At 73.4% G+C, this 18,960-nt stretch overlaps 1 protein-coding gene across 1 annotated transcript; it reads left to right on the top strand.

The window, feature by feature from the left end:
* The first annotated feature begins 3,904 nt into the window (after positions 1-3,904).
* Positions 3,905-18,954, top strand: UNC5A (unc-5 netrin receptor A). The gene is made up of 16 exons (XM_068959785.1): positions 3,905-4,043; positions 12,882-13,103; positions 13,348-13,491; positions 13,655-13,758; positions 13,901-14,081; positions 14,204-14,371; positions 14,550-14,714; positions 14,881-15,069; positions 15,970-16,263; positions 16,360-16,447; positions 16,523-16,691; positions 16,807-17,040; positions 17,939-18,088; positions 18,207-18,371; positions 18,441-18,619; positions 18,716-18,954. The coding sequence occupies exons 1-16, from the start codon at positions 3,905-3,907 to the stop codon at positions 18,879-18,881; spliced, it is 2,757 nt and encodes a 918-aa protein (XP_068815886.1). The 3' UTR covers positions 18,882-18,954.
* Positions 18,955-18,960: the final 6 nt, after the last annotated feature.

Below are 18,960 nucleotides of genomic sequence, written 5' to 3'. Positions count from 1 at the left end.
GCTGCCCGCGCGGCTCCTGTGCCCGGGCAGCGGGGCAGGCTGGGCTCCGGCGGAGGCGCCCCGCGCCGCCCCGTGCCACCTCCACCCCAATCCACTTCCTCCGGGGAAAAGCCCCCACCCCGAGGCTGCGGCACGTGGCTTAGCCCGGCCCACGGCGCTCCGGAGAAAAGAATTAATTTTTAACTCCATCGTAATTACTCCGAGTCATAATCCATTTATAGCGCCCGGTGGGGCCAGCGCTGCCAGCATCCCGCCGGGGGGGCTGTGCGGCGGTCGCAGGACCCATGCCCCTGCCAGCTGCCCGGCCGGGGCCGCCCCCGGAGCCGGTGGTGCGGGCATGGCACATCCCCTCCGCGCCCGCAGCGCGGCACAGGGCAGCTTGGCGAGACGTCCGCCCTCGTCGACGTCCCGGGGCCCCCACGGGCTGCAGCCCCCGGTGCCGTCGCGGCGCCGAGGTCCTGCAGGGCTGCACGGGGTGCACGCCGCTTCCGGCCGGAGCCGGAGCCGGAGCCGGAGCCGGAGCCGGAGCCGGAGCTGGAGCTGGAGCCGGAGCCGGAGCCGGAGCTGGAGCTGGAGCTGGAGCCGGAGCCAGCTCTTCCGCCCCCTTGGCTCCTCCTCAGCGAGAGGGAGAGCGCGCAGAATTGGAAGTGATCTCCCCAATCTGTATTAATTAGAGTCTATTAACTCGTCAGCGCGCTCAGCCGCTTCCCCGGTGATGGCCCTGCCAGCGCCAGGCTGCGGCGAAGGAGGGACGGCCGGGGCAGCACGGTGCGGCGGGTCGCGACAGCAGCACACGTCGCGGCCGCTGGGCAAAGCGGGGCTGCCGGGGCGCTCCCGCCATCCCGGTGCGGGGAGCTGGGCGAGCAGCCCCAGGAGCAGACGGGGCTGGGCCGCGCCGGCACGCCGAGCCCCCGGCCCGTCAGGATGCCCGAGAGCACCGCTGCCCCCAGTTGTGGCACCCCCGGTGCCGGCACTGCCAATGCTGGGTCCCCTCGCCGCACCGCTCGCCAGCACCCAGCACCCACCGCGGCCCGGGCGGGCGGGCGCGAGCCCAGGCGGGGGCCGGCGCCGTCGTTCCCATGGCAGCTCCCGGGGAGCTCACGTGCGGCGGCCGTGACTTCAGCAGGAGCAGATGGAGCCGGGAAGAGTAAAAACATCCTGTTTCCATGCAAATGCCATCAGTAAGAAGGAGCGCGCCTGAAGGCGGGTGTTCGTCTCGGCTCCGGGGCTTCTGCCCCCCCCGGGGCCCTGGGGCTCCGCCAGACCCTCCGGCCGTGCCTGTGCGGCAGGTGCCGGCGGTCGCGGCGCCGGGCGGCCCCTGCTCCGGCGCGGCGCGGGGAGCAGCGACCCATGGCTGCCGCCCCACCTGCTCTGCCCCGGGTGCACGCGGCCGGGGTGCGACCTTACTGGCGCGGGAGGGCTCTGCTCCTCTGGGGAGATTTTAATAAGACCCTCATCCTAGGAAAAGCAGATAGCGGACGCGCTGCCGCCGGGACGAGCTGGAAGCGACGGTAGCACCCGCTCGCCGGTGCGCGCCAGGCTGCTCTCGCAAGCGCGGCCGTGCCTGCGCGCGTGGCTGCAGTGGGGGCACGTGCCCCCCGGCCGCGCTCGGGCCGTGCTGCCCCCCCAGGCCGTGCCGCCCCCCGGGCAGGGACACGGGAACGCAGCGGGCCCTGGGGACGCGCCACCCTCCGCCCGCGTGTCGAGGACGACATCGCGTGCCGTGCTTGCTCCGGCGCTCGCCGGGCGCGTGGCGAGGGGCTGGGGCAGGCAGGGGACGAGCTGGGGACAGCCCAGGACAGAGAGCTCCCCGGCAGAGCTGCGCTGCCGTTGCACCCACTTAAGCTCTTGAAGGCATCAGAGCATCTTGTTAATTGTTCATCGAGAGCTGCTAATGAAACGAGCTGCGCGCGGTGCTACCTGCGTGGCCTGGCCACCCTGCCGGGGCCCCTGCGCCCCTGCCCGGGCCGGGCCGCGGGGCAGCGCTGGCCGCAGGCTCTGGCTCCCGCGGGGCTGGGGGCCCCGACCCGGCCGTGCCCCCCGTCACCCCCTCCTCGCGGCCTGGCCTGCCACCTCCTGCAAATAGGGCTGGGGAGGGCATCCCCCCCGTCCTGCCATCCTCCCCTTCCCCAGCACGGGGGAGGACCGTGCTGCTGGCGGGGGCACCGTACCTCCTCGGCACCGGAGCTGGCACGCTTGTGGCCCCCCCTGCCCGGCGTGCAGGGACAGCTCGGGCTTCTTCAGGGCTGTGGTGGCCGGTGGGTGCAGGGCAGGGTCCCCTTCACGCGAGACACCCCCCTGCAGCACACGCAGGGCCGGGGGTGCCAGGCTGGGTGGGGGGCACCTCCTGGGCATCACCTGGCTTGGGGTGGGGGGAACCCGAGGGGCTCGCGGGGGGCCGGTTCCTGCTGCCCCCCACATGCAGGGCGGGAGCAGACCTGGGGGAGCGCAGTGCACCTGGGCAGGCTGGGGGTGCAGCACCCAGCTGGGGGGTGCAGGGCATGGGGGGGCACAAAACACACAGGTGCCAGCCAGTGGGAGGATGTGGGGCCTGGGGAGACCTGGGGGAGCAGAGTGGGGGGCACAGTGCCCAAGGGTGCAACATGGGTACATGGACACTGTACCTGAGGGTGCTGTGTCAGGGGCTGCAGTGCTGGGGGGGTGCAGACCAGGGGGTGCAGTGCCAGGGGTGAGCGTGCACCGGGGGTGCAGTGCTGGCTTGGAAGTGCTGTGCCGGGGGGTGCAGACCAGGGGGTGCAGGGCCAGGGGGGAGGGTGCACCAGGGGTGCAGTGCTGGCTCGGAGGTGCTGTGCCGGGGGGTGCAGACCAGGGGGTGCAGTGCCAGGGGTGAGCATGTACCGGGGGTGCAGTGCTGGCTGGAAGGTGCTGTGCTGGGGGGTGCAGCACCCAGCGGGTTTAGTGCCAGGGGTGAGGGTGCACCGGGGGTGCAGTGCTGGCTCAGAGCTGCTGTGCCGGGGGGTGCAGACCAGGGGGTGCAGGGCCAGGGGGGAGGGTGCACCGGGGGTGCAGGGCTGGCTCAGAGGTGCTGTGCTGGGGGGTGCAGACCAGGGGGTGCAGGGCCAGGGGTGAGGGTGCACCGGGGGTGCAGTGCTGGCTGGAAGGTGCTGTGCCGGGGGGTGCAGACCAGGGGGTGCAGTGCCAGGGGTGAGCGTGCACCGGGGGTGCAGTGCTGGCTCAGAGGTGCTGTGCTGGGGGGTGCAGCACCCAGCGGGTTTAGTGCCAGGGGTGAGGGTGCACCGGGGGTGCAGTGCTGGCTCAGAGCTGCTGTGCCGGGGGGTGCAGACCAGGGGGTGCAGAGCCAGGGGTGAGGGTGCACCGGGGGTGCAGTGCTGGCTCAGAGCTGCTGTGCTGGGGGGTGCAGACCAGGGGGTGCAGAGCCAGGGGGGAGGGTGCACCGGGGGAGCAGTGCTGGCTGGAAGGTGCTGTGCCGGGGGGTGCAGACCAGGGGGTGCGGTGCTGGGGGGGGTGCAGCCCTGGGGGGACGGCGCAGGCCGGGGCTGCTGTGCGGTGCTGTGCGGTGCTGTGCTGTGCTGAGAGGGAGCCCTGCCGGGGGGAGAGGGCTCGCTGCACGGGGATGGGGGCCGCGCCGGGGGGCCGCGCCGGGGGCGGGGGCGCGCCGTGCCCGCGCGGCGGCGGCGGCGGGGGCGCGCCCAGCTGTTGCGCCGTCCCTTCGGCGGGCGGACCCAGCGCGCCCGGCCGCCCCGCATTGGCGGCGCCCGAGCGGCGCGGCGCGGAGCGGCGCGGAGGAGCGGCGGGCAGCAGCGGCGGCGGCGGCGGGGCCGGGCCGGGCCGGGCCGGGCGCCATGGCCCGCTGAGGGCGCCGCGGAGCGCGGCCCGCCCTGCTCCGTCGCGCCGCGCCGCGCAGCGCTCCGCGGGGCGCGCCATGGGTGCTGCGCGGCCGCGCCGCCGCCGGGCCCCCGCCGCCGCCGCCGTCGCCACTGCCGCCACTGCCGCCGCCGCCGCCGCCGCCGCGCCGGGGCCGCTGGGCGCCCTGCTCGCCGCTGCCCTGCTCGCCGCCGCCGGTGAGTCACCGCGCCGCGGGCAGCGGGCTCCGCGCGGGGGGGCGGCGGGCGGCGGCTCCCGGCTGCGCTGGCGGGCACCGAGCAAGGTCACCGGCAGAGCGTCCCGGGCTGGGCGCCCGCGGGCAGGGGCCCTCCCCGGCAGGGGTGCTGGGTTCCTTCCCAGGCAGGGCGCTGGGCGCTCTCCCGGCTGCAGGGTGCTGAGTGCCCTCCTGGGAACAGGGTGCCCTCCTGAGTTATGGGGTGCTGCGTGCCTTTGGCGATACAGGATGCTGGGTGCCGTCCCGGCGGAGGTGCTGGGTGCCTCCCCCGGTACAGGGTGCTGAGTGCTGTCTGGAGCATGGCGTGCTGGGGGCGCTCCTGGGCAGGGTCCCTGGGGTGCGCTCCCAGGCAGGGGGTGTGCACCCAGTGCCAAAACTGGCACCGCCACCACCCCCTCCCCGTGCCCATGCAGTGCCGCACACGGGTGCCCGCCTGGCGCTGCCCCACGCTGCCCTGGCGCTGCCTGCTGGGCCCGGCGCTGGCCGCCCCACCAGCCTGGCCCCGCTCCCCCAGGCCCCTGCCAGCCCCCATGCCCGCGGGGGTCCCTGCCCCATGCACAGGGTCCCTGCCTCCCTGGGCGCCTGGCAGGACTTGGGGGACCACGTTGAGGGGCACAGCCTGGCAGGCTCCCGGCACCCAGAGGGGTGTCCCCAGGTGGCCATGGGGCTGGGGACATGTGGGGCTGCATCGGGGCTGCCAGAGACGGGGCGGTCCGGAGCCTGGCTGCCCCCCATGTGTCCGCAGCCCTGGGGCAAAGCACGGCGGGCAGGGTGAGCCGGCTGGGCCCGCGCCCCCGCTGCCTGCCCGGAGGGCTCTGGGGGCTGGGGGGCAGGCGGGCCGGGTGCCCGGGCTGGCGGCCGGCTGCGGGGCTGGCAGCTCCTTGGCAGGTGTCACGTTAGCCTGGAAGTGGTGGCTGCAGACAAAGGACCGCGCTGGGGGAGGGGAGCTGCGCCTGAGCCGGACGTGCTCTCCGCTGGGGGCCCCGGGGTGCGGGCCCCGCGCTGCGCCGTGCGGTCCCAGCCCTCCTGCCGGCGCTGGAGACGTCCCCTAGCCCAGCTTCAGCGGGCTGAGCAGGCACCCGGAGCGTCGCGGCAGGGCTGCAGCCCCGGTGCTGCTTGCACCCTTGCTGCCCGGCCGGGTGCTGCGGCGCCCGCTGGTGCTCTGAGCATGGCCCTGGCGGCAGAGGGGCACTGCAGAGCTGGCACAGCAGGTGGCGTGCTGCCCCCCCCCCCAAGGGTACCGGTGGGAGGATGCTCTGGGTACCAAATACCCAGGCGGGCAAACAGCGCTGCATCCGTGGTGAGCCAGAGATGGAGGGCAGCGGAGGCTCGCGCTCACCCCCGGCCCCGGGTGGGCGCTGGGAGGCGCAGGGAGCCGGGGGGGCTGGCGGTCCCGGGCAGTGCAGCACAGGAGCGTTCGCCCCCCGCCGCTCGCTTGGCAGGCAGCTCACAGCCGGCCGCGCCGCGATTGATCCCAGCCACCTGCGCGGTGGCTGCTTGGCAGAGACGTGGCAGGGCTGGGCCTCTGCGCACCGGGCGCCTCGGCAGCCCTGTGCCCCGCGCGGCAGGGCTCCCCTTCCTGGGGAAACGGAGGCGCAGGTGGGGGGATGAGGGATCCCAGGGGTCGGGGCAGGGCGCCCTTGCCCTGCCGCGACGGAGCGGTGCCCCCACTGCGGGCCGCCTGCCGTGCTCCTGGCACCCGCAGGGGCGAGGGCGAGCTGATGCATGGGCTAGGGCTTGCCTGCGGGCAGCGACGTGGGGCGAGCAGCCGGTGGCCCCGGGGCTGCCCGGCTCGGTCCCCACGCTGCTGGGTGGGCAGGGGCACAGGGGGCAGGGTCTCCCCTTCCCTGGAGCCACCCCCTGCCCCTTTCCCGGCCCAGCACTGCCCGTGAGCACTTCCCCTTCCCCTTGGCATCTGGGGCAGCCGAATCTCAGCCCCCCAAGTCAGCCAGGCCCTAGCGCGTCTCCCACCCCGCAGCGGGCGCTCACCGCAGCGGGGTGCTGGAGAGACCCTGCCCGCATCGCAGCGGCCCCCCCTAGGGCCGCGGGTCTGGGGGCAGCTCTGGGCCGCGGGCTCTGCTGTGCCGGGCGCGGAGGTGCGCAGCGCCACCGGCGCGCCCGGCTGCCAGGGACCCCCGCAGCAGGTCCCCGCTCGGCGCCCCGCGGCCGGGAGCCTGGCTCGGCGCCGCTGGCCGTGCGGGGCGGGCAGGAGGGCAGGATGCCCGGGCAGGCCGGCACGCGCCACGCGGCCGGGAAGCTGCCGTGACGGCTGTCAGCACGAGCGCGGCAGACGCAGCCTGCCCAGGGCTGTTTGTTCTGGCTCGGTGCCGCGTGGGGCTGGCACTAAATCAAACCTCGCGGAGCCTGACAGGTGCTTGCAGGAGGGGACCGTGACGCTGGCGGTGCCGCCCGGCGCGGGGCACCCCCTTCCCGGCGCCGCCGGCACCTTGCAGCTGAGCACCGGTCCCGCCTGGCAGGCTGGCAGGGCTCGGTGCCACCCAGGGGCTGGGGCCGGTGCCCAGGGGATGTCGGCAGGGGACCATGCGCCATGCCGGTCCCGCAGAGCCCGTGGCCTCCGCCAGCCCCTGCTCTGCACCCGGGGCTGCTCCCGTGCTGCCGGCACCGCTCTGACCGTCAGCACCGGCCCTGCTCCCGCACACGGCACGCGCGCGCGCCCGTGGGTGGGCTGGCGCCAGATGGGGCACGCCAGGATCCCTTCCCCACCCCCGTGAGGCCTGGGTGCCCCCGGGGCCCCTCGGTGCTGCCGGGTGCTGGTGCGCGCAGCCCAAGGGGGGGTGTGGGGCTGAGCACGGCTCGTCCTCACCCCCGGGCAGCCGCAGGACGGGGAGCCGGGGCACAGGGGCTCGGTTCCCCCGGGCAGCCCCTGCCGCCCCGGGGGAGGTGGGCTGCCATGGCTGCCGGTCACAGCCATGTGCACTCGGTGGGGCACGGACCCATGGCGGGATGGGGAGAGGCGGTGGGGCCGGATCCGGCACCCCAGCCTGCCAGGTGGCCGGGGGGGCTTTCCTGGCCTCCCGTGTGGCCCCCTCCCCGCGCCGGCCCAGGCACCCAGGGCTGAGGATGACCTTGACGCTCCTCCCAGCGGGGACACAGCTGAGTCGGAGCGTTTGATCTTTGCCGTCAATTAAAGGAGAGCCAGAAAATGCACTCGGCTGCAGCGGCGGCACGCGGCGGTGACCGTCCCCATCCCAGCCACGCTGTCCCGGTGCCAGGCTGGCCCGGGGGAGCCGCACGGTCCCTCCGTCGAGCCAGGGCCGGGACGGCTCGACTCGGCTCCCGCAGGCAGCCCGGTGCCAGGGCACCGCGGGGCTCCAGTGGGCTCCGGCCGGCGCGGCGCTGCGGTCCGGCTGGGAGCAGAGCCGCGGGGCAGCGTGCAATGGGGCCGAGAGGGGCCTGGCTCTGGGGGTGCCCGGGCAGGCTGGCAGGGTGCCTGGCACCCCCTTGCCCCCCAAGCCGTGGGGGAACGCAGCCCGGCCCCGGGCTTGGGCACGGTGCGGGCCAGGCAGCCGCGGGCAGCACCCCTGCGCGGGCGCTGGGGCGGTGCGAGGGTGCTGCGTGCCAAGCTGTGCCAGCGCTCGCACATGCTAATTGCATGTAATGGGGAGAGCGTTATCAGCTAAAATCTGTAATTAGGCAGCTCCGTTGTGATGCAAACCCGCCTGACTAATTCATTCATAACAATCCCGAGCTTAATCAGCGCCCAGACGCTGCTGCCCTGCGCTGGCCGGGAGACGGCACCCCCTGGCCTCACCGTCCCCGCAGCGGCCTGACCGCGGGGCCCGGTGCGGCGGTGGCGGCAAGGCCAGGACGCGCTGCCGGCGCTGGTGCACGTGGCTGCCGCGCCGTGGCCGCCCCTCGAGGCGGCTGTGCCGGGCTCGCCTGCGAGCCGGGACGCCTGGGTCCGGGGACGCACCGGGCGCGGGGAAACCGGGGCGGGCAGGGGGCGCAGGCAGGGCTGGGGCACCGTGCCCCCGGCGTCGGCACCAGACCCTGCTGGCTCCCTGCCCGGCCGGGGCTGGCGCTGTGCGCGGGTGTCCCCGTGTCCGCTGCCACCTGCGGCAACGGGTCCGGGAGGGCCCTCGCTCGCCCCGGGGCTGCCGGGCGGGCGGCCGAGGCGGATGCAGGGGGGCGTTTGCTCCAGGCGAGCTTTGGAGCAGTGCGATGGCGCGGGCCCTGGGTGGGCGCCGGTGGGCCCTGGCGCTGGGCAGCGTGGGAGCGGGCTGGGAGCTGGCGGCGGCTCCCGCGACCCCTCCGGGCCAGTCTTCCAGGGTGTTTCCGTGCTCAAAGCCTCGAAAGAATTTTTGATGAAGCCAGTTGCGCCCGTTCCCTCCTCTGCGCCGCGCCGAGAGCAAAGCGCCAGCGCCGGGTCCTTCCTGCTGCTGGTGCTGCTCCCGCGCCCTGGCGTCGCCCGGCCCGCGGGGCGCTCAGCGCCGGCAGCTCAGCCGGGGCCCCCCGGCTCTCCCTGGGTGCTGCGCGCGGTGGGTTCGACGTCCTCCGTCCCCCGGCGCCTGCCATTCCCTCGTTTAGGGCAGCCCAATCAGCAGCAATTATTGCTTTAATTACCCGCTGTCAGGGTGCGGGCCGGGCGCTTGTAAAGTGCGATAAAATCTTTCATTTTAATGGAGTGCCAGGCCTGGCGCAGGCGGCGATTTATGGGGCTCCCGCTGGGGACTTAATTTGCCGCCTGAAAAAGCCCGCGGTGATTTGGGGAGGTCCCCAGAGCGGGGCACAGCCGGCGGCGCGGCGTGCCGGCAGGCAGGCGTTGCGTCGGGGTTGCCGTCCCCTGGCGCTGGGTGGGACGGGCGCCTGGGGAACGGCCCGAGCAGCCTCGCGGGGAGCCGGCGCCGCCGGAGCTGCCGCGGCGCGGGCGGCCTGCGACCGCCGAGGACAGCCGGTCTGCGCGGCGCCCGCCTGAGCAGCAGCTTTTGGGGCGGATGCGAGGCGGCGGAGAGCTCTCCAGCCGCAAACAGCTGCTCGCTCCCATCTCCGGCTGCAGCCGCACCGGGGGGGCACCCAGGGGGGCTCTGCCGGAGCTGGGCTGGGTGGGCGACGCGGCCTCGGCGCGGCCGTGCCCCGGAGAGTGGGAGGCGCGCGCTGCCCGGCGTGTCCTTGCTGGGCCGGGGACGGCGCGAGCCGGCGGTGCACGGCTGCTGCCGGCGACGGCGCGCGGGAGCCCGGTGCTGGGGAGCAGGCGGGCGCATTGTGGGCACGTTGCGGGCACGTGGCGCCTCGGGCCGGCGCTGCTGCAGCCGCCCACGGGCAGCGTCTCCTCGCCAAGAGCGCCCTGACCTTCCCGGCGTCTCCGCGCGGGGCTGCAACAGGCTGCAGGGCCGCGGTGGCGTCGGCGCTGCGGCTCAGCGCCGCCGAGGAGGCTTGGCGCGGGGGCCAGAGTGCAGGATCAGCCCCCCGGGGCCCGAGGCAGCAGGTTGGGCAGAGGGACCCCCCAACCTGCTGGTGCCCGGGGTCGCGGTGGGTCCGGCAGAGCGCCCTCCCCGCCGGCCGTGCACGGCGCCCCGCGGCGATGTCCCTCCCTGCCCAGTGGCACCAGTGCGGCTGGTGTTTCTGACGCTGGAGGGTCCCATCCTGGCGGTCCCCAGCGCTGTGTGGAAAAGCAGCACGGCCAGCCGGGCCCCAGGGTGGCAGCACCTGGGGGGTGCAGGGAGGGGACAGTGCCGGGGCTGAGGCTCAGCGGTCGGTGCCTGTCCCAGGGTGCCCCGTCCCCCGGGGGGGTGGCAGGGCCAGGCCAGCCCCTCCGCACCCCAAATTGGAGCCCCTGGCCCTGCTCTCCTGCCAGCCCCCCAAGGCGCTGCCCCTGTTCGTTAGGCCTGCCAGCGTGCTCGTTAGCCCACGTGGGTGGCGGATAATTGATAACAGAGCCCTGTTTAATGCACTGGGTTTACTGGCGGTGATTTATCGGTGCCGGTAGCGAGCCGCGTTCCCGAGCAGCCGTTCTGCTGCCGAGACAACGGCCGGTGAGGGCCGTGCCCCCCGCCGCTGCGCCGGGGGTCCCGGGAGCGAGCGGCGCCCGACGCCCCGCCGTCCCCCCCTCCCCGAAGTTGCATGCCTCTGTTTGCCAAGGTGACATAAGCATCTCGCCTGTTTCCATGGCAACGCGGCGGCAGGTGAGCGGAGAGGCCGAGCCGAACGGTGCGGGCCCGGCGCGGCGCGGCGGGCGCCCACGGTGCGTGGGGAGCGCCCACGGTGCGTGGGGTGCCTGCAGTGCTTGGGTGCATGGCCCACCTGTGTTGCGTGGGGTGCCAGCAGTGCACTGGGCGCCCGCGGTGCATGGGGTGCGAGAGATGCCTGGGGTGCGTGAGGTGCCGGCAGCGTTTGGGACACCCGTGGTGTGCTGGGTACCCGCAGTGCATTGGGTGTTCGCGGTGCATGGGACAACCATGGTTCATGGGGTGCCCGTGGTGCAAGGGGCGTGTGCCAGGCATGGGGTGCGCACGGGGCATGGGGTGCCAATGGTGCAAGGGGCATGTGCCATGCAAGGGGCGCTCATGGGGCATGGGGTGCCCGTGGTGCAAGGGGCGTGTGCCGTGCAAGGGGTGCTCACAGGGCATGGGGTGCCCGTGGTGCAAGGGGCGTGTGCCAGGCATGGGGTGCGCACAGGGCATAGGGTGCCAATGGTGCAAGGGGCATGTGCCATGCAAGGGGCGCTCATGGGGCATGGGGTGCCCGTGGTGCAAGGGACATGTGCCATGCAAGGGGTGCTCACAGGGCATGGGGTGCCAATGGTGCAAGGGGCATGTGCCATGCAAGGGGCGCTCATGGGGCATGGGGTGCCCGTGGTGCAAGGGACATGTGCCATGCAAGGGGTGCTCACAGGGCATGGGGTGCCAATGGTGCAAGGGGCATGTGCCATGCAAGGGGCGCTCCTCATGGGGCATGGGGTGCCCGTGGTGCATGGGATGTGTGCCGTGCATGGGTTGCTCACGGGCATAGGGTGCCCGTGGTGCATGGGGTGCCCGCGCTGTGGCCCCGCCACTCCCTCGCTGGGGTCTCCGGGTCAGCTGCGGCCCCAGCCTTGCAGCACGGCTCCGGCCCCGCTGGGGCCTCTCGGTGCCCCTGCCGCGGCGCAGAGCCCTGCCGGTGCCCGGCGCGGTGCAGAGCAGCAGCACGGCAGCCCAGCCAGGGTTCTGCCGGCGGCTGGCAGCCCGCCGCGCTCTGCTCGCCGCCGGGCGCGCATCCCCAGCCTCATTTGCTGCCGCGGCCCCTGCGGGCGGCTGCGGCCGAGGCGCCCGGCCCAGGGCTTCGGTGGGTGGCCGGGGTGCTCGGTGCTGGGCAGCACCCACCCGGGGTCCTCGCTCGCTTGAGACCGTCGCTCCCGCAGCTCCGCGCTCTGCCGCCGTGGATAAACGCGCCGCTCGGCGCCTGCTGCACTCGTTTCACGTGTGATTAAAAGGCAGGTCTCCGGAGAGCCGCTCTGCCGTTAACCCGGCGGGCCGGCCCCAGGCGGGCAGGGGACAGGGTGTTTTACTGCTGCGCGGAGGCAAGCCCGGTTATTTCATAAATAAAGTCTTGGGCGATGGATTGCGTTTGTGCCAGCCGGCGGCGCGCGGGGCGGGCGCTGTGCCCGGCGCGGGAGGGGGCGGCGCGGCGGGCGCTGCGGCGAGCCCTGCGCCTGGCGGACGGCAGCGCCCGGCCAGCCCCGGGCTGCGCTTTTCGGGGCGGGGGTTGGGGAGGGGGGTTGTTAAAGCAGTGAAATATGAAATGCCTTTATATCCCGGACAGGGGTTTTAATTAAATTAATTGCCAGCGACATTGTAAAAGTGCTGATGGGGTAATAACCAGCGCGTTATGGTGGCCGTTTATCTTCCCCGCGTAAATGAGCTGCCGCCCGTCGCCTGGTACCCGCCAGCCGTCCCGGCGGGCAGCGCGGCCGGGCTCGCCCACCGCCCCGGCCGGCGGCGAGCAGCGCTGCCCGAGCCCCCCGGGGGCGGACGGACCCGTCCCCGGGTGCCCCTGCCGCCGGGGGCGGGGGGGGCTGCGAGGGGTGAAGGGGCTGCGTGGATGGGGGGGGACCCCGGCCCCGGGCGGGCGGGGGGGGGCAGCAGGGGGGCCGAGCGATTGCAAAATGAAGGCGCTTAATTACTGCGCATTCCGTTCCATTTAATTGCTTATTAAATCCTAACCAGCCAATTAGCAGCAGCAATTACAGCTTCATTCAGTGACACAATCGCTATTTTATCGTTTGTTAATCAAATGCTTATTTAGGGCCCTGTTTTATTAACCCTTCCTGCAGCAGGCGCCCGCGCGGGCAGGGGAGGGCAGCGAGGCGCCGGGGGTCGCAGGCAGCGGGGGCACCCCAGGGCGCCTGCCCTCGCACCCAGCTCCTGCCACCCCCCGGCCCGACCCCGCCAGGGACGAGGGTGCCTGGCGGCCCCGCGTGCGGCCCCGACCCACCCTGGCCACCCCGGGGCACCGGCTGGAGGGGGCGTTCGGGGGGGCGGCCAGCGGGGAGGGGGCGGCGTGTCCGCGGCGGGGCAGGATGCGACCCCCGGCCGGCCGCCCCGGGGTGCGGGCGGCAGGGGGGTCGGCGGGCGCTGCGCCCCCGGCGGAGTGAGCGATGTCCCGTGTCGGTCACGCTACATTTCCTTTTCATTAGCGCTAAGTGCGGACATGAGGGATCGGCGCGGGTTCAGCGGGCGCAGCCACCGGCCCGTTACTCGCGCTGACGGATGAGCGAGGCTGGGGGGGGGCCGCCGCGTCGCCGGCGGGGGGACGCGGGCGACACCGGCCCACGGACGCGGCCGAGCCTCCCGCCTCCTTGCAGGCGCTCAGCAGAGCGCGACCGTGGCCAACCCCGTGTCCGGCGCGTCCCCGGACCTGCTGCCCCGCTTCCTCCTGGAGCCCGAGGACGTCTACATCGTGAAGAACAAGCCGGTGAGCCTGGCCTGCCGGGCCACCCCCGCCACCCAGATCTACTTCAAGTGCAACGGGGAGTGGGTGCACCAGGGCGACCACGTCACGCAGCACAGCACCGACCGGAGCACCGGTGAGCGCCGTGGCGGGGATACGGGTGCTGCCTCGCTCGGCCCGGGCGGCCCCGACTCGCCTTGCACCAGGACGCCGGGGACGGCCTGGAGCCACGGGGGCTGGCGCGGCGCTGCGGGGACCGGGGCTGCGGGGGCACGGTGGTGGCGGTGTCCCTGGGGCAGGAGCCGTGCACCCGCCTGGCCGTGCTCCAGCTGTCCCCGGCGTGATGGCGGGGTTGCTGACGGGCCCCTTCCCGGCTCCAGGGCTGCCCGTGATGGAGGTCCGCATCGACATCTCCCGCCAGCAAGTGGAGAAGATCTTCGGCCTGGAGGAGTACTGGTGCCAGTGCGTGGCCTGGAGCTCCTCCGGCACCACCAAGAGCCAGAAGGCCTTCGTGCGCATCGCCTGTGAGTGCCGGGGGCCGCCCGGGGCGGGGGGCGTGCTGGCGGTGCCACGTCCCCGGGGCTGGAGCAGCCTGGTCCCCCCGCCGCCGTGTCTCTGCGTGGGGAGGCCGGCGGCGCTGGCCGGGCGCCGGCCCCTGGCAGCCCTGCTCACCCTCCGCCTCCCCAGATCTCCGCAAGAACTTCGAGCAGGAGCCCGCGGCCAGGGAGGTCTCCATCGAGCAGGGCGTCGTGCTGCCGTGCCGCCCCCCCGAGGGCATCCCCCCCGCCGAGGTGAGCCGCGGGCGCGCCGGCGGGGTTTTAGTCCTGCGCCGGCCATCGCGTCCTTGCGACCCCTCTCCGGCCGGCACGGGGCTCCCCGACGGCGTCCCCCCAACCCGCGCCGGGCGCCGGGTGACACCGCCGCGCCCCGCAGGTGGAGTGGCTGCGCAACGAGGAGCTGGTGGACCCGGCGCTGGACACCAACGTCTACGTGACGCCGGAGCACAGCCTGGTGGTGCGCCAGGCCCGCCTGGCCGACACCGCCAACTACACCTGCGTGGCCAAAAACATCGTGGCCCGCCGCCGCAGCGCCTCCGCCGCCGTCACCGTCTACGGTACGGCCGCGCCGGGCCCCCCCGCCGCTCCCCGCCCCGCTGTGCAGCCCCGGTGTCGTCCCCGGCCGGCCCCGCGGCGCAGCGCCCCACAGCGGGGCGCTCACGGCTCCCTTTGCCCCCAGTGAACGGTGGCTGGTCGACGTGGACGCAGTGGTCGGCCTGCAGCGCCAGCTGTGGACGGGGCTGGCAGAAGCGGAGCCGGACGTGCACCAACCCCACGCCCCTCAACGGGGGCGCTTTCTGTGAGGGCCAAAACGTGCAGAAAAGCGCCTGCACCACCCTCTGCCCAGGTACCCGCCTGCCCGGGGTCCGGCCGCCCCGCGGTTCCCCCAGCCCTCCTGCCCTCCGTGTCGTCCTGCCGCCCTCCGTGTGTCCGTCTCTCTTCCGCGCCGGCCGCCGGGGCAGGGCCAGGGCCAGGGGAGGCCGGGGCGCGCGGCGGCCGGGCGCTGACCGCCCCTGTGCCCGCAGTGGACGGGGCCTGGTCGGAGTGGAGCAAGTGGTCGGCGTGCGGCGCCGAGTGCACGCACTGGCGGAGCCGCGAGTGCTCGGAGCCGGCGCCGCGCAACGGCGGCCGCCAGTGCCGCGGCCCCGAGCTCGAGACCCGCAACTGCACCTCCGAGCTCTGCAGCCACGGTGAGCGCCTTGGCGGGGGGGGGGGGGGTTCGTTAGCGGCATGGCTCGTTGGTGCTGCCGGGTGTTGCGGGGGCAAGCGGGGGGGCGGGGAGGGGGCACGTTTTCGGTCAGGGGGCCGGAGCCGGGGCGGGCACCCGCGCCGGCTCTCACGCCCTGCCGCCGGCAGCCGCCTCGGGGGCTGAGGACGTGGCGCTGTACGTGGGGCTGGTGGCCGTGGCCGTGTGCCTGGTGCTGCTGCTGCTCGTGGGGGTGCTGGTGTACTGCCGCAAGAAGGAGGGCCTGGACGCCGACGTGGCCGACTCCTCCATCCTCACCGCCGGCTTCCAGCCCGTCAGCATCAAGCCCAGCAAGGCGGGTGAGCGAGGGCCGTGCCCGCTGCGATGCCCGGGGGGGGCCCTGCGCCACCACCTGCCTGCTGGGGAGCTCTGCAGCCCTCGGCCCCTGCAGCCCGGCTGTGCCCTGCGGGGTCCCTGGGCACGGGCTCTGGGCCCCGTAGGGACCCTGGCCTTGGGGAGGGGCTCTGGGCCCTATGGGGTCCCTGGCCTTGGGTAGGGGACTATGCTGTGTAGGGCCTCTGGCCCTGGGAAGGGGCTCGGTGTCCTATAGGGTCCCTGCCCTGGGGATGGACTCTGCCCCATGGGGTTCCTGGCCTTGGGTAGGGGCTCTGGGCCCCGTAGGGTCCCTGGCCTTGGGTAGGGGGCTCTGCCATATAGGGTCTATGGCCCTGAGTAGGGGCTTGGTGTCCTACACGGTGCCTGACCCTGGGTTGGGGCTCTGTGCCCGATAGGGTCCCTGGCCCTGGGAAGGGGCTTGGTGTCCTATAAGGTCCCTGCCGTGGGGATGGACTCTGCCCCATGGGGTCCCTGGCCTCGGGTGAGGGGGGCTCTGCCATATAGGGTCCTGAGCAGAGGCTCTGTGCCCCGTGGGATGCCTATCCTGGGGTCGGGGCTCTGGGCTCCATAGGTTCCCTGGCGCTGGGCAGGGGCTCTGTGCCCTATAGGGTTCCTGGCTGTGGGGTGGGGCTGGCTGTGTAGGGTCCATGGCCTTGAGCAGGAGCTCTGTGTCCCGTGGAGTTCCTGGCCCAGGTAGGGGCTTGGTGCCCCATGGACCCCCCCCCCAGGGGTGGCTGTGCCCTTGGGGCATCCCTGACCCTGGGTGGGGGCTCTGTGCCCCCCAGGTCCCCGGCGGAGGCTCTCCCGGTGCTGTGGTGCCCCGTCCCAGGGCTCCAGCGCCACGGCCCGCTCTGTGCCCGCAGACAACCTGCTCACCATCCAGCCCGACCTCAGCAGCACCACCATGACCTACCAGGGCTCGCTGTGCCCACGCCAGGACGGCCCTGCTAAGCTCCAGCTGCCCAACGGGCACCTGCTGAGCCCGCTGGGCGCCGGGCGGCACACGCTGCATCACAGCTCGCCCGCGGCCGAGGGTGCCGACTTCGTGGCCCGCCTCTCCACCCAGAGCTACTTCCGCTCCCTGCCCCGCAGCACCACCAACATGGCCTACGGCACCTTCAACTTCTTGGGGGGGCGGCTCATGATCCCCAACACAGGTACGGCGGGGGGGCACGGGAGCCAGCTGCAGTGCCCTGTGGGGTGCACGGGGCTGCACGTCCCCACGGGGCTCACGCTGCTGCCCACACCCGCAGGGATCAGCTTGCTCATCCCGCCCGACGCCATCCCGCGGGGCAAGATCTACGAGGTCTACCTGACGCTGCACAAGCAGGAGGAGGTGAGGTAGGTGCCGCGGCCAGGGCTGGTGGCGGGGCTCCTACCCGGCCGGCTCTGCTCACCCCTCTCCTGCCACCCCAGGTTACCCCTCGCCGGCTGCCAGACGCTGCTGAGCCCCATCGTCAGCTGTGGCCCGCCGGGCGTCCTCCTCACCCGTCCCGCCATCCTGGCCATGGGCCACTGTGTGGAGGCCAGCGCTGAGAACTGGAGCATTCGGCTCAAGAAGCAGTCGTGTGAGGGCACGTGGGAGGTAGGTGCCCACTGGGGTGACACCACCCCCTGCCGAGGGCTCGCAGGGTGTGAGCAGAGCCCACCGGGCTGCCCATGGCCGGGCCGGGGGCTGCATCTCTCGCTCCGTGCCGCAGGACGTGCTGCAGCTGGGCGCGGAGCCGTGCTCGGAGCTGTACTACTGCCAGCTCGAGGCGCAGGCCTGCTACATCTTCACGGAGCAGCTGGGGCGCTTCGCCCTGGTCGGGGAGTCCCTCAGCATGGCGGCCTCCAAGCGCCTCAAGCTGGTCCTGTTCGCGCCGGCCGCCTGCCCCTCGCTGGAGTACAACATCCGGGTGTACTGCCTCAGCGACACCCAGGACGTGCTCAAGGTACCGCTGCGAGGGCTGCCGCGGCCAGCCCTGCCTGCAGACGCGGGTGTGGGTTTCCACCGCAGGCTGGAGAGTGCCATGGGGCTGGTTCCCGGTGCAGACGTGGGTGCAGGGTTTCCACCGCAGGCTGGAGGGTGTCATGGGGCTGGTTCCTGGTGCAGACGTGGGTGCAGGGTTTCCACCGCAGGCTGGAGGGTGCCGTGGGGCTGGTTCCCGGTGCAGACGTGGGTGCAGGGTTTCCACCGCAGGCTGGAGGGTGCCGTGGGACCGGTTCCCGGTGCAGACGTGGGTGCAGGGTTTGCACAGCAGGCTGGAGGGTGCTGTGGGGCCGGTTCCCGGTGCAGACGTGGGTGCAGGGTTTGCACCGCAGGCTGGAGGGTGCCGTGGGGCTGGTTCCCGGTGCAGACGTGGGTGCAGGGTTTCCACCGCAGGCTGGAGGGTGTCCATGGGGCTGGTTCCCGGTGCAGACGTGGGTGCAGGGTTTGCACCGCAGGCTGGAGAGTGCCGTGGGGCTGGTTCCCGGTGCAGACGTGGGTGCAGGGTTTGCACCACAGGCTGGAGGGTGCCGTGGGGCCGGTTCCCGGTGCAGACGTGGGTGCAGGGTTTGCACCGCAGGCTGGAGGGTGCCGTGGGGCCGGTTCCCGGTGCAGACGTGGGTGCAGGGTTTCCACCGCAGGCTGGAGAGTGCCGTGGGGCCGGTTCCCGGTGCAGACGTGGGTGCAGGGTTTGCACCACAGGCTGGAGGGTGCCGTGGGGCCGGTTCCCGGTGCAGACGTGGGTGCAGGGTTTGCACCGCAGGCTGGAGGGTGCCGTGGGGCTGGTTCCCGGTGCAGACGTGGGTGCAGGGTTTGCACCCTGGGACGGCGGGTGCCTGGCTGACCTTCGCCTGTGCCGACAGGAGGTGATCCAGCTGGAGAAGCAGATGGGAGGCCAGCTGATCGGAGCCCCCCGGGTGCTGCACTTCAAGGACAGCTACCACAACCTGCGTCTCTCCATCCACGACATGCCCAGCTCCCTCTGGAAGAGCAAGCTCCTGGCCAGCTACCAGGTAAGCAGTCCAGCCGGCCCTCAGCTCTGGGACCCCGTGTGACCCCTCCCTGGGGCAGGAGCCCGTGTCCATGGCGGGGGGGGCCCTGCCGCCGTGACAGCGCGTGCCCCCGCCGCAGGAGATCCCCTTCTACCACATCTGGAGCGGGCTGCAGCCCTACCTGCACTGCACCTTCACCCTGGAGCGCCTCAGCCCCAGCACCTGCGAGCTGGCCTGCAAGATCTGGATCTGGCAGGTGGAGGGCGACGGGCAGAGCTTCACCATCAACTTCAACATCGCCAAGGTGAGGGCAGGGCTGGGCGCCGGGGTCGGCGGGCCCCGGGCCGGGCTCACCCCCGCTGCCCTCCCCCAGGACACGCGGTTCTCCGACTGGCTGGTCCCCGACGGCGAGGTGGGCTCCCCGGCCCTGGTGGGCCCCAGTGCCTTCAAGATCCCCTTCCTCATCCGCCAGAAGATCATCAGCAGCCTGGACACGCCGTGCGCCCGCGGGGCCGACTGGCGGACGCTGGCCCAGAAACTCAACCTCGACAGGTAACGGGGGCCGGGGCGGGCGGGCGGGCGAGGAGGCACGGGGGGGGGGCTCGGGGCTCGTGCCGGCCCCTGACGCTGTCACCTCCCGCCCCGCAGCCACCTGGGCTTCTTCGCCTCCAAGCCCAGCCCCACGGCCATGATCCTCAACCTGTGGGAGGCGCGGCACTTCCCCCACGGCAACCTCTCGCAGCTGGCGGCCGCCGTGGCCGAGGTGGGCAAGCAGGACGGCGGCCTCTTCTCCGTCTCTGAGGCCGAGTGCTGAGCGCGTCCCCCCCCCCCCTTACAGCCCCTCTGCGGGGGCACCGCGGCCGGCCGCGGGGCCGGGGGCCTGCCCCACCGCC

Source organism: Struthio camelus, chromosome 13 (assembly GCF_040807025.1).
Source record: "Struthio camelus isolate bStrCam1 chromosome 13, bStrCam1.hap1, whole genome shotgun sequence".
NCBI classification, from domain to species: Eukaryota; Metazoa; Chordata; class Aves; order Struthioniformes; family Struthionidae; genus Struthio; species Struthio camelus.
The sequence above is the reverse complement of the archived record's forward strand: the minus strand, read 5'-3'. Positions and strand labels throughout refer to the sequence as shown.